This window comes from Sylvia atricapilla, chromosome 2, assembly GCF_009819655.1.
Source record: "Sylvia atricapilla isolate bSylAtr1 chromosome 2, bSylAtr1.pri, whole genome shotgun sequence".
NCBI lineage: Eukaryota > Metazoa > Chordata > Aves > Passeriformes > Sylviidae > Sylvia > Sylvia atricapilla.
The window spans coordinates 84,670,541-84,682,933 of NC_089141.1; the positions used below are offsets into that span (position 1 = coordinate 84,670,541).

The window sequence follows — 12,393 nt, forward strand, 5'->3', positions numbered from 1 at the left end:
AATTGTTGTTTTAAATCAAATATAAGGGATTTAGTCTTTTTAAAACTTTAGAGTCTGATTAAAATTAAGACTTTAAAGCCATGGCTGGATTACAGTAATTCAGAACTTCATGGATTATGAGATGAAATACTTCATAGGCATCATTTAGGACAAATGCTGCCATTAGGATTACTACATAATTTAGACCTACCGTATTGCATTTCTTCAAATCCTCTGCTGTGGTGCTATACAAATTTGAAAGGCAAAGGCTGCCATGTTTAATTTGATCCTTCTAACACGTGAGTCAAATTTGTTGACATTTAACATTTGCAGCCAGTCTAATCTGCTATATTTCAGTGACTCCTCTGCAAAGGAATTTCAGAATGAAAATCCAGTGTAGCTGGTATTCTGGTGGTGTATCTCAGCTACAAGTTGTGGATGACAGCTGCAGTGTTTGACAATCTCCCTCCTCTAGTTAGCACAACAAACATTTAACTGTTTCTGGTTTTTAGGGCCAAATTAGGACATATTTGATTCTGTGTTTTATCTTTTTTACCTTCCTAGAATTTTTTTTAGTGGTCTACAAGTTGCTTGGGGATATTTTACATGGAAGGCACTACACATGAACAGTTTATTCATATCTCTCTCTGAAAAGATGAAATGGTTTTATTGGAGATGCCTGCCAGAGGAATCACTTGTAACACTAATGGAGAAAGCTAGTGATAAAAGCCTCTCAGATGACAGAGATGGTGACCAAAGCCCATCTCCTGTGACTGTAACCTAGGGGAAAAACAAAACAAACCAGTCCCCTTTTTTTTTTTTTGTCAGCAGCTTGAGGGAAAATCAGATGAAGACACAATAGTTTTGTTGTAACTGTTTCTATGCTTTTTTTCTAATCCAAAGATGAGCACTTCCTACAATTTTGACTTTTATCAGAGACTGACACCTTTCTGCCTTGTATGTACATGCTTAAACTGCAGAAAAATTTGAGCAGTTGCCAGTAAATTATAAATGATAGTGCATTTTAAGAGATATGAAGAGTTAGGTAATACTTATAAACAGTTTCCGCAGTGGAGATTGTTGAATAAGTGTACCAGGAGAGTTAAAAACATGGAGAGAGGTGGAGAAAGAGAATGAATAAGGATATATACACAGGGGAGGGAGTTTTCTCCAAAAGAGGCAGAAAAACTGATTACATTTATTCGCTTACATCTGCTTATGGCTGCCATGAATATACACAAAAATTAATCTCACTGGTCCTCTCTTCTTGACATACAAACCGCTTACATCCTTTTGAAGTCCACAGAAATTATTTATACTTCAGAGTAGGAAACATGGAATATATTTTCCTTTTATGAGATGCTGCTGTCTCTCTAGTAACCTTGCGACCAGATAGTGTGAACAAGCATATCAACAACAGTAATAACAATTAAAAAAATATTAAAAATCCCAATTCTGGTAGAAAGCAGTTCCTAAGGAAACCAGGTTGGTTGTCATCACAGGGTTTCCTTTGGTATAAAGGAGTTTGAGATGTCAGGAGTGAAAATCTGGAAATACGAAAAATATGCCAGGGTCACACAGCTCAGAGTTTCAGGCAGTTTGAGGCATACCTTGAACATAACCTCTTCTACACTAACCAGAAACAAATATCAGTATTTGCAGGCCATAACATTACCAGTCAAAAAGAATCTTGATTTTCTAGATACTAGGATTTCAACCTTCAATTTCACTGTGATATTCACTAAATGATACTATGTCCTAAATGACCTTGGGCACAAACCAGCTTTTTTAATTTACCAAAAAAAGAAAGACAGTTACATACTTAAATTATTCTAAGACTAGGAGAGCAAGGGATGTGTGAAGAATGAAGTGGAAGTGGGGAGGGTCAGGTATCCCTCCAGATACTCATGTTAATAACCATTGCTGCTTCCTGCTTCCCCTGCCTTTGTGATATCTTTAGCTGAGAAGTAGACATGACAGCAGCAGCTGTCAAGGCTCAAGGATGCAGGGGTGACTCCAACCCCAGGCTTGCCCTCTCAGCTTGCTTAGGTGTTGTGGGATTGGACCCCTGCCAGCTGCATTCTGCATCCTGCCTCTTGGCTCCCTGTCCTTTAGGAAACAGCCAGTCCTCGCTGCTCCCTGATGATCAGGGACTTGTGGCAAGGGCTTGCAGTGGCAGCACAAGAGGGAGTGACTCAAAACTGAAAGATGGTAGGTTTAGACTAGCTGTTAAGAAGAAATTATTTACTGTGAGGTGAAGTATGGGAACAGATTGCCCAGAGAAGTTATGGAGTTACCCATACCTGTAAGTCTTCCAGGCCGGGCTGAGTAGGGCTTCGAGCAACCTCATCCAGAGGGTGGCAGCCCTTCCGACAGAGTGGAACTGGCACTCAGTGATCTCTAAGGTACCTTTAAACTCAAACCATTCCATGGTTCTACTATTCTGTGGTTTATGTTGAAAAATTAAGGTTTTATATAGTATTTCTCATTCATTTCTCAATGGACATTAAGGATTACTGTAATATTTCAGGCAATGTCTCAGTTCCTGTTGGACAAATTGTATTTTTCTCTCTTTAAATGCCATTGTTTTCTTTACTTTAAAGTCATATGTACTCACATATCATCGAAGATAAGCTTTGTTCTTCTGCAGTCCCTGGGTGTGGTGGACAGAGGTGACCAAGGCTCTGTTTGTAACTGTGGCTTATTGCAGAGAAGAACATTTTCTGAATTGATGTGAGCTGCTTTCTAGACAACAAACAGTATATAAGACATTTAGGAATTGGCTAATAAGTTAAAAAAACCCAAGTAACAAAAACCAGAGTGTCTTTGTATTGTGTTGTAAACTGGAAGTTGATTTTCCTGCTATTTCAGCAAGGAGTATGTGTAAGAGTCCTGACACTGATGGCCAAAAATTCACAGATTTTGCTCAGAGTACTTAGTAAAGGGTTTGAGTTTCAATATGATATACAGAAGAAACTGAGCTAAACTATTAGTGACTATCAAAACACTCAGACACACAAGTAAGTGGAATTACTGAAGAATAGATCAGTTGTTATTTAGAAGATTAAGCTATACCTCTTGCCTTCAGCTTCCAACCAAGCATTGTACCTTGCTTAGGAGAGCACGGCTCACGTTTGACTTGTTTCCCACTACACTGGTGATGTGTCGGTGTTGTATGAATTTGTAGTCCAGGTTTCTTTGTGCTCCAGAGCTCCCCTCATCAGCTTGATCAGAAAGTGATCAGAAAGATCACTTCCATCTGCTGCAGTGGGAGCACATGTCTTTTGGCAGGGTCTCATGCACTTCCTCAGCTGCATCCCTGTTCTTCACGTGGCCGCCTGAGCACCTTCATCCCATCAAGTGACCTGCTGTAGGCACCACTGTGCACTGGTATAGAGTAAAACAGAAGTCCCCAGGTGGTTTTCAGTTCATAACCACTGCCAAAAAATCCTGTTCCATTGTCAGGTGACAGGCAGAAAGGCACCAGGGATATGGGGGAAAAAAAGCTCAAATGAATCAATGCCCACTGTGGGCAAGTTTTGCTTGAAGTTTCTCTCAGATATTTGAAAGTCCACTTGGGCCTGCCAGTTGGGTGCCAGATGGGAAGATGGGCTAAAACAAAGCTAAGTTTAACATTTATAGTTCATGAGCTCTCCTCTTCTATATGGCACATCCAGATCAGTTCATCAGGCTAAAGTTTTCAGATGAATAACCAGATATATACGAATTTTATTGCAAAGGTTGTTAAATGTTGACCAAATGGTGCATTGCTAGGCTATGCAGAAAATCTCAGTGAAATGCATTTGCTAAGGGTGTGGATCATAAAGCAATCACCTTTTACTTTTGATTTCCAGCACATTTGCCTGTGAAGGAATTTAAATTATTTTCAAGATACCCAGTGAAGAATCATAATTATAATTCTGAATGGGTTATAAACTTCTAAATTTATGTTTTGAAAGTTAAAATGTTTAAAACTTTATGTTTAATTAATGAAAAAAAATTAATAACTATAATATGTTAATATGTTAAAGCCCTTTTTACTGGAATATTTTATGTAATTGGTTTTTTTCCAATTTACCAAAAATATCTGTGTGATTCTTGGAAAACACAATTTATGGTAACCTGGTTTTGAAAACGTGTCCAAAATTAAGATTATATTTATTGCTTCTTCCTCCACTCTCAAAAAACAAACACACAAACAAAAAAAAACCCCGAAATACCCCATATATGCTTAACAGATACAGGGGAGCTACTTATCCCCACAGCAAAAATTACTGGAAGAGGCCACTGCTACAATTCAGGTAGCTTGTTTTCCTAGTTGTAAAGGAAACTATACTTAGGCTTTTGAAGGCACTAATACTTAGGCTTTTGAAGCATCTTGTACATCAAAATAACAAACACAGCAAATAGATACAGAATAAAAACCATGAATAGCTTTTGTAGCAAGGAGAGGAGCTTGGGAGGCAGAGTACTTTAACAGCTTCTCTAGATGCTACAGCAGTGGGCACCAAGATGATGGTATCTAAATTGCTTCTTCTAGGTATTTCACACAAAGCAGAACAGTGTCATGGGGAGGAGGTCACACTAGTCTGCCCCATCTACTCTCAGTGTCCTGTAGGCTGGAGGGTAGGGTATGATTTTGAAAGATGAGATAAGAGAGAGAGATGGAAATTCTTTCAATCAAAAGAACCAACAGGCTTTTCACTCCAGCATTCTAATCACAGAACTCATGCAGAAATGGGGGCAGCATCTACTCCTCTCTCTCTGAGCTCTGAAGGCAGAGGCCAAAACACAGTGCTGTAGTACAGCCTTATCTGGAAGAGTGCTCTGGGCACACTTAGTGTGAGCAAGACTCTGATAAGGATATGAATACAACTCTGATGGAACTGAGTTGTGAGGCTGGTGCTAAGATGTCACTGGTATAGGCAGAATCTGCAGAAGTTTGTTCTAAGACAGGTAGAAGAATTAGTCTGCAGGCATACCCACGGTTAGGCAGCGGCTAAGTGAGCTACTGTAAGGGCCTTATGCACCATGAATGTAGGGGGCTTGCATCATGCCCAAGCAATGCTCTGGAGGCCTAAAGACATTCGTTTTGGGCCATTAGCTTTTACCTTTTGCTTATGTAGCCTTAGCTATTTGCCTGTTTTACAGCCTGCCCTCCTTCCTTTCTTCTATGCCTTGCTTAACTCCAAACCAGAAAAGCTGATCTTAGAAAATAACATTCATTATTACAACTTTTTTTTTTTTTAATAACATTCTGCAAAACTATCACAGACTGCAATACGAAGTGGAAAATATACTGCTAAGCTTTTTATTGGGAACAACAGCATACACTTACATTGAAGTCTCCAGGATGTGGCTGCAACTGGATTTCACCCTTATGTTTTTTGCTGGAGGAGATTGAAGGTAATAGACTGCTGCCATTAGGTCTGCTGGAGGAAGTTAAATCATCGCTGGAATATTTGTGTTTTGATGCATCAGAGAGGGGAGAGACGGGTGACCGAAGCAATTTCTCATTTTTATTTATTGGTATTGCCAAGCTGGAAATGGAAATTACAGTAATGGAGTGTCACAAAGCTGGCTTTGAGAAAGGTAAATGTTTTATATATTACCAAAACTTTGAATTTAAAACCTGCTGGCAGGATAAAGTCTATTGGTATCTGGAAACGAGCTTACAGTATTGGGACCAAGAGTTCATTTACAAATTTGTATCATGTTTCTTCTCTTTCCCTTCAAGGCAAATTGTCATTCTGGAGTTAATATAAAGTCTGTAGCGGAGTACTTGAAAAAAAAATACAGAGATAAATGGCTACTTGCTCACCATTTCTTAAGGGATAGCTGGAGATGAAGATTAGGCTCTGAACTGTAAGTTCAGGTTATGGAGCCCTATTTCACCATTACAGGTGACAATTTATAAGCCATGGCAATAAAACCATATGTGAACTAAAACAGGAAATGTGTTTAAAGATGACTGGCTTGTCTTTGTGCTCAGTGCCCAGCCTTTGGTAGCAGTGTTTATACTAATCTAACACAGATTTAGAAGACAAAGACAGATAGGCTGATAAGGCAGACAAAAGGAAACATATGCAAACAGTTGATACAGAAATGTGAGCTGCTCTATCTTCTAAAGCAGAAAGCTGTAACACAGACAGTATTTTCAGCTTTCATTTATTTGGGAGAAGTTTTGGATGAGAAGTAAGACAGACCATATAGATATACCTAGGAATAAACTTCAGATGCACTAATTTGAAGAAAATATTTAGCTGAAAATCTCAAAGCAACACACAAAAAAATGCAAGTTTTTTTTAAGAAGATAGTTGGCATTAAGACTAAAACTGTGTTTAAGGTCAGAAAGACAATTTTAACACTATACCTTTCTCTGTCACATTTCCCTTTATTCAGCCTATTACTTTTTATGGACAATTCTCACTTCTTTATAGTTACTGTATCAGACAATATACACTTAATGGAATCACAAAAAAGAATACAGTAAAAACTATACTTCATTTCTGCACATAATTTCAGGGAACAGAGCTAATTAAATGTGCTCTTATCATACATTTGTCCATTTATCTGGCAAGTCTTTTTAAAAAGTAGCTGTAAAAGAAGTCATGAATCGTAATTCAGAACCTTTTACTGTTTCACATGGCACAGTACTGTTAAAACACCATGTCAAGTGTTTTGCTTTAATGACCAGTGGTGTTTACAAAAGCAAGACTCAGAGTGTGAAAGACAGAAAACTGTGCCCTTCCTCTCCCCGTAAGAAAAATAAGATCTTTAGCACTATGTTGAATGTGCAGGCTGATGCTGTTGCTTTTTTCCCTCTTTTCAAACATAAACCCATGCCTTGGCTACCCATGTTTATATATCACTGTCAAAGTGTGGGCCTAAAGCATCCACGGGAAGCCACACCTCTTTGGAAGTATACCCAACCATCAAATGCTTAGCCCTGAACTTGTGAGGAGCAGCTGAAATTTCTACTTGTGCTGCACTCCTCCTACATGGTCTCTGGACACTGAGTAGGGTGCACCTAGACACAGTGTGAGAAGCCAAAATGCAGCAGCAAATCTTATACTGAGAGGCCATGCACGATAATTTGCAGCAGAGGACTGTCAGAGCTGTGATCTGCTGGGAATGGGCAGACTGTGAATCTGATATCAGTGGAAAAGATTTGGGGTATCTCAGAGCCTGCATCCTTTCTTGTCAAACAGGACCTTACTTAATTTGCATCTCAGACTGTAATTCAACAACAGAAAATGCTCATGGCTGAAGTGGGTTTTGCTCCTTTTATTGCAGCCCTCAACTGGGCTGCCAAAACCTCTAGGTGGCTTTACTGGGCGATGAATAATACTACCCTGGCAAAAAAACACCCCCCAAAACAAAACAAGGAAAAAGCTAGAGAAAAAGAAAAATAAAATAGAAAAAGAAAAAGGATAAGCAAAATAAGAAAAAGAAGAAAAAGAAAAAGGAAGTGGTAAAGAAGAAGGAAAAGGAAAAGGAAAAGGAAAAGGAAAAGGAAAAGGAAAAGGAAAAGGAAAAGGAAAAAGGATTTGGTTTCAAATAAGTTTCTTGAGTATATTTACAGGAGAACCTCAGAGGCATCTATGGTGGTGTAAGTGAAGAGAGGATGTGCCAGCATGAGCAGATGCTGGTTGCAAGAGGACCATGAGGTCCTGATATCTACACTGCTGGTTTAACTACAGCCTCAGTAGCCCTTCTTCAGCTGTGGGAATATCAGCATTTGATATCATGTCCTACATACTGGCACAAACCACAGAAACATTCTGGAGGCAACTGTAGGAATTAGGAGGTGACTGTACATTTCAGAAATTATTTGTTTCTCTAATATGGAGTTGTTCCTGGAAGTACTGAATATAATGTCAAGAAACACAGAAATTATTGTCTTGCTTCCAGGAAGCACAGAATTAACCCTGTGACACAGCAAGCTATGACAGCCATGCTACTCTCTGAAAATTAATGCAACATAAAACATATGACACTGGGGTAACAGGAATAGCATGTTTGCATGCAACCACCCACAAGAAAGGAACTGTTCTGGGCATTGTTTTCACTTTATGAGATGTATGTGACATGTCAGAACAAAGAAATTGTATTCATATTTTTTAATAAACACTGTACATATCAGTTTTCTTCCGGTATTAATGACAAGAATCGCTCAATCTCATCAAAGATGTGTGCAATAGAAAAGCTTACTACAATAAATACAAAGAGTTCCTTTTTTGGTAGCAGTTTCACCCCATGAAGTACCCTGATACTACAAGAAAAATAATTAAAAAAAGAATACTGATAACCAGCATGTACCAAGCAGCATGCAGCTGAACTCTGAAAATGTGCATGTCTAAGTTTGACTGCTGGAAGCCCCCAGAGAAACTCAAGTGTGATTGCTCTGACATTGATAGGGCTCTGTGTGCACAAACCATGCCAGCAAATGCTAAATATTCATCTTTGGTTTCATGCCCTATATCCTTCGAAAATATCACTTTTTAAAAAGACTTAAGTTCCTTGTCCTAGAATACTTACTAATTAAACAGAATGGAATACTTGTAATCTCAAAAATACTGATTCTCAAATATATTCTGAGAATTGCAGGCATTGTTATGAACTTTTTTTTCAATCTTTTCCACAGAGCTGATACATAATTCTGTTTATACAGTCAAACTTCAACCTTGGAACTGGTAAGTAAAGAAGGTAAAGAAAGTCTAAGTAAAGAAAGGGTTATAAGATGTTTGTATATGTGAATTACTGCCTACAACACAGTGTTAGGGAATATGTCTTGGACAATCACACTGCTCTAGCTATAATTACTTGTTTCATGAGCCTCACACTTAAGTTCACAATTTCTTTGTGCAACAGGATAAAAATTCAAGTACATGAATGTGTCAGGAGCTACTAATTTCATCATTAAACCAGAGAACACAGTGGGTAATTTATCAACATAAAATGAGATAATTAATAAATCCTACTAAAGGAAAAAATAACACCTGGCAATAAACTGCAACTAGTTGCATGATTCAGTGGTAACGAAGAAGGAAAAAGCTTACCTATTTTCATTCACATTGCAGTGATTTGCTGTTGTGATGCTTTGGGCAGAGGCAGCTAATCGTGAAGAACTTTCCCGCTCTAAATGAGTCTTCTTGATGTCTCTGCACTCTTCCTCATTTTCACACTGAGTGAAGAGAAAAGTAATAATTTTTTATGGTTTGGATTTACTACAGATCCAAAGATATTGCAACAAGTCAGGGGCTGGTATTTTCTGTCATTTTGTTATGAATGGTGATATTTTGTTTGAGTATATATCCAACGTGGATCAGAAATGATTTCTCTTTGTCTTAAAAAATAAAGTCTAAAGAGGCAGTGTGTAAAGTAAGGAGTACAATATAAAACTTGGATTCCACCACTTCCCCACTTGAACCAGGGTTGCCACCTTTTAGATACTAATAAAAGAAGAATGAAATAAATAAAGAAAGATAAAACGATATGGAAGACTGCTTTAGATAAATGGTCCTCAAAAATATACAGATGCATCTGCACACTTAGAGTAACTTAGAGGGCCACAGATGACTGGTTGCACAGCAAAACTGTCCAGAAATAGAGCAGATGGTGATTCCAGTTCAAAATGACTTTTGGGGTCAGATTGGTACAAACAGACCAGAAAGCCTGCTTGGTGGACAGCACCAGCCATGGAGTGGTGGGGGCTTCCCCCTTGGCCCCAGAAAGTGAGTGGGCGTAGGGCAGAAGGGTGGGTGTGAGCAGAGGGCTGTGCCCGCCCAAGCACTGTGACAGTGCTGCTGAGGAGGGGGCAGCTAATGGACTATGGTCCTACTCCTACACCTATAGCCCCAAGCGAAAATGGGGCCACCAGGGTGTGAGGGAGCCAGGATCCAGAACCAGTCAAGTCCCAGGTCTCTGCAATTGCATCCATCACAAAGCCAGGGCCCCTGCTGGGACTGAAGGGCTTGCCTCTTGCTGACAGTCAAAAGGGAGAAAAGAGGCTGTCTTTTACCACACACACAGTGATACTGGGTAGACAATGACAAGACAGCAGACAGTTGTCCCTTTGCTGACCCGAGCATCATTTCCAAATGCTCAGGTTTTGAGAGAAGCCTCAGGAGAGAAAATGATGCTACTATAAAGGCAGTGCCTTCACTAAAGCACGCAAAGGCACACGCCAGCAGTCAAAGCTGTCTCCAAGGAGCTGTGATCCCTCAAGGCCAAGGATTTCATCACCTCCAGAGACGGCATTTCCCCTGGGGTTTGGCCAGTCCCTAGGAGGAAAGCAGGGACAAATCCCAGCTCTGAAAGACCAGCCTGGAGAGGATGCTGCCATCGAGCACTGGACGTGGGTGCAAGCTATGTCAGCCTCTCACTTGCTGGAGGCTCCCCTACCCCCTCTGATCGGTTCCCCAGCAGCTCACCTTGCGTTTCCTTCTAGATTTCGGTAAACCCTTCTCTGCGGGGGGTTCAGCACTACTACCCTGCGGGAAGCTGGCCGCCTGGTTTGCTCCGGCGCTCATGGCCAGCGGTTCTTCGGGCAAACGCTCTGGAATCCTGGACAAAAGAGCCAAGTCAATGTTGACCCACAGCGACTTTACCTCATCACTGTCTTTCAGAGGAGACAGGAGCTCATTCCTACCGAAAGGAACCAGGGTGTAAAACTGTTCCTCCAGCTCCTTTGCTATTTCACTACTAGTCCTGGCATTAATAGAGCCAAAGGCACTGCAGCCGCCGTGGGGTTTGCCGGCGGTGCCGGTCCCCGCGTCCTTGGCACCCCGCGGCTCAGGCCCGGCTGCCGCCGGCGCCTTGGGCAGCGGGCGCTCCTCCCGCTCCGACTCAGAGCCTGAGTCGGAGGAGGATGATGAGGATGAAGACTCGGTCTCGATGAACTCCTTGGATTTGGGCGCCGTTTTGCTGGGCCCTCGGGCCCGACGCTTCTCACCGGCTGCAGCTGAGCGGGGCTCCCGGCGGTGCCCCGCTCTGCAGCCGCCGCCGGCGGGCCGGGCCCTGGGCGCCTCGCCGGCCGCGCTCTCGGGGAAGCCGTGGGCCCGGGGGGGCTCCTCTGCGCTGGGGCAGGGGGGCCCGTCTCCGGCGGAGCTCCTCTCGGCTCGCCGCGGTGCCTTCTTCCCTGCTGCCCGCCTCGGCGGCCCGCCGTCGGCAGCGAGCGGTGACTTCTGCCGGCCGCCCTTGCTGCCCGGCGCTTTGTTGGCGGTCCTGGGCCGCGGCCCGTCCCCGGCGGCGGCGGCGGCGCGGCTGTCCTCGCTGCGGGGCTCGGCCGGGCCCTCAGCCGGGGCCTTCTGTCCTTCCTGCCGCTCTGCCTTCACGCGGCCGTAGTAGGGATGGGCTTCCAGCGCCGGGCCATCGTGGTGGGTTAGGATGGGTGCTTTGTGAGGGGTAACTTTGTTCAGCCACTTGTCCAGCTGCCACTTGTTGGACGAGGGCGGCTCAGGCTGAAAGAGAAACAGACGGCAAGGAGCTTAGTGCCGAGATCCTCTGCCCCCACCCCGGGGGTCCCTCAGGGACACGGAAAGGTCCCGTCCCTTCGGGCACCACAGAGATTTTCCTTCAAGAGTCAAGAGCCGCCCCAGGCTGTGGCAGCCCCTTGGCACCGGCCCTGCGCGGCAGGACAGCGCTCGTGCTTTGCAAGCGGGGATGTTGGTGGTTTCACATGGGGTTTGCGGATGGGAAGGAGAAGAGCTTCTGTGATGCATCATTTGTAAGGGTGATTCACAATAGCAGTACTGCCACTGGCCCTACTGGGAAACACTTGCAAGTTTGCAAATAGAAAAAAAAATGCAGTGGAGATAGGGAGGAAAACAAGGCAGGGGTACAACTGAGGCTAGGGGAGGATAGCTATCAGGAAAGCTAGTGTTTTGTGTCCTGTGCCATTGCAGTAAATACAGAAAGCACTTAAATAGCATACAAAGTGGCATGTGGTGGGGAGTTGGAAGGCTAACCAGGCGCTTCATGTAATCTGCCTGGTATTGACATTATAATCCACAAACATTTGTTGTGTGGTGGTGCTGTCAGGGGTTCATTTTGTGAGTATTGTGTGGCTGTTAGTTTTTCTTTTAATGTCTGTCAAAACACTATCAAGTTATAAGAACACGTCTAAAACATAATGGTGTTTGGACAGGGAAGAAGTGGGATAATCATGATTTCAAATGTAACCACAGCTGAGACAATGTTATTTCAGAACAGTGTGTGACTGTTTTCTAGTGCTTCTTGCAATCAGTAATTTTAATGTAATAAAATGAAGAGGAAAGGCAAACCACCCCAAAAGAAATAGATGATGGAGTAGATGGCTAGCCATAACCTAACCCCACAAAAGCCAAAGCAAAAAATTTCCTAATTTCCTCAGATGGAACCAATATCTGGTTCACTAGGCTATTGCCTGTG

At 42.5% G+C, this 12,393-nt stretch overlaps 1 protein-coding gene across 1 annotated transcript in view; it reads right to left on the bottom strand.

Annotated features, from left to right (window-relative positions):
• The window catches only part of AFF3 (ALF transcription elongation factor 3), a 314,337-nt gene that overhangs the window by 26,423 nt on the left and 275,521 nt on the right, over window positions 1-12,393 (bottom strand). Inside the window, exons 12-15 of the mRNA XM_066313661.1 lie at window positions 10,416-11,444; window positions 9,042-9,166; window positions 5,318-5,519; window positions 2,597-2,724 (exon numbers count right to left, since the gene is read on the bottom strand). Of these exons, the coding sequence (XP_066169758.1) occupies window positions 2,597-2,724; window positions 5,318-5,519; window positions 9,042-9,166; window positions 10,416-11,444 (1,484 nt within the window). The remainder of the gene's footprint in view (window positions 1-2,596; window positions 2,725-5,317; window positions 5,520-9,041; window positions 9,167-10,415; window positions 11,445-12,393) is intronic.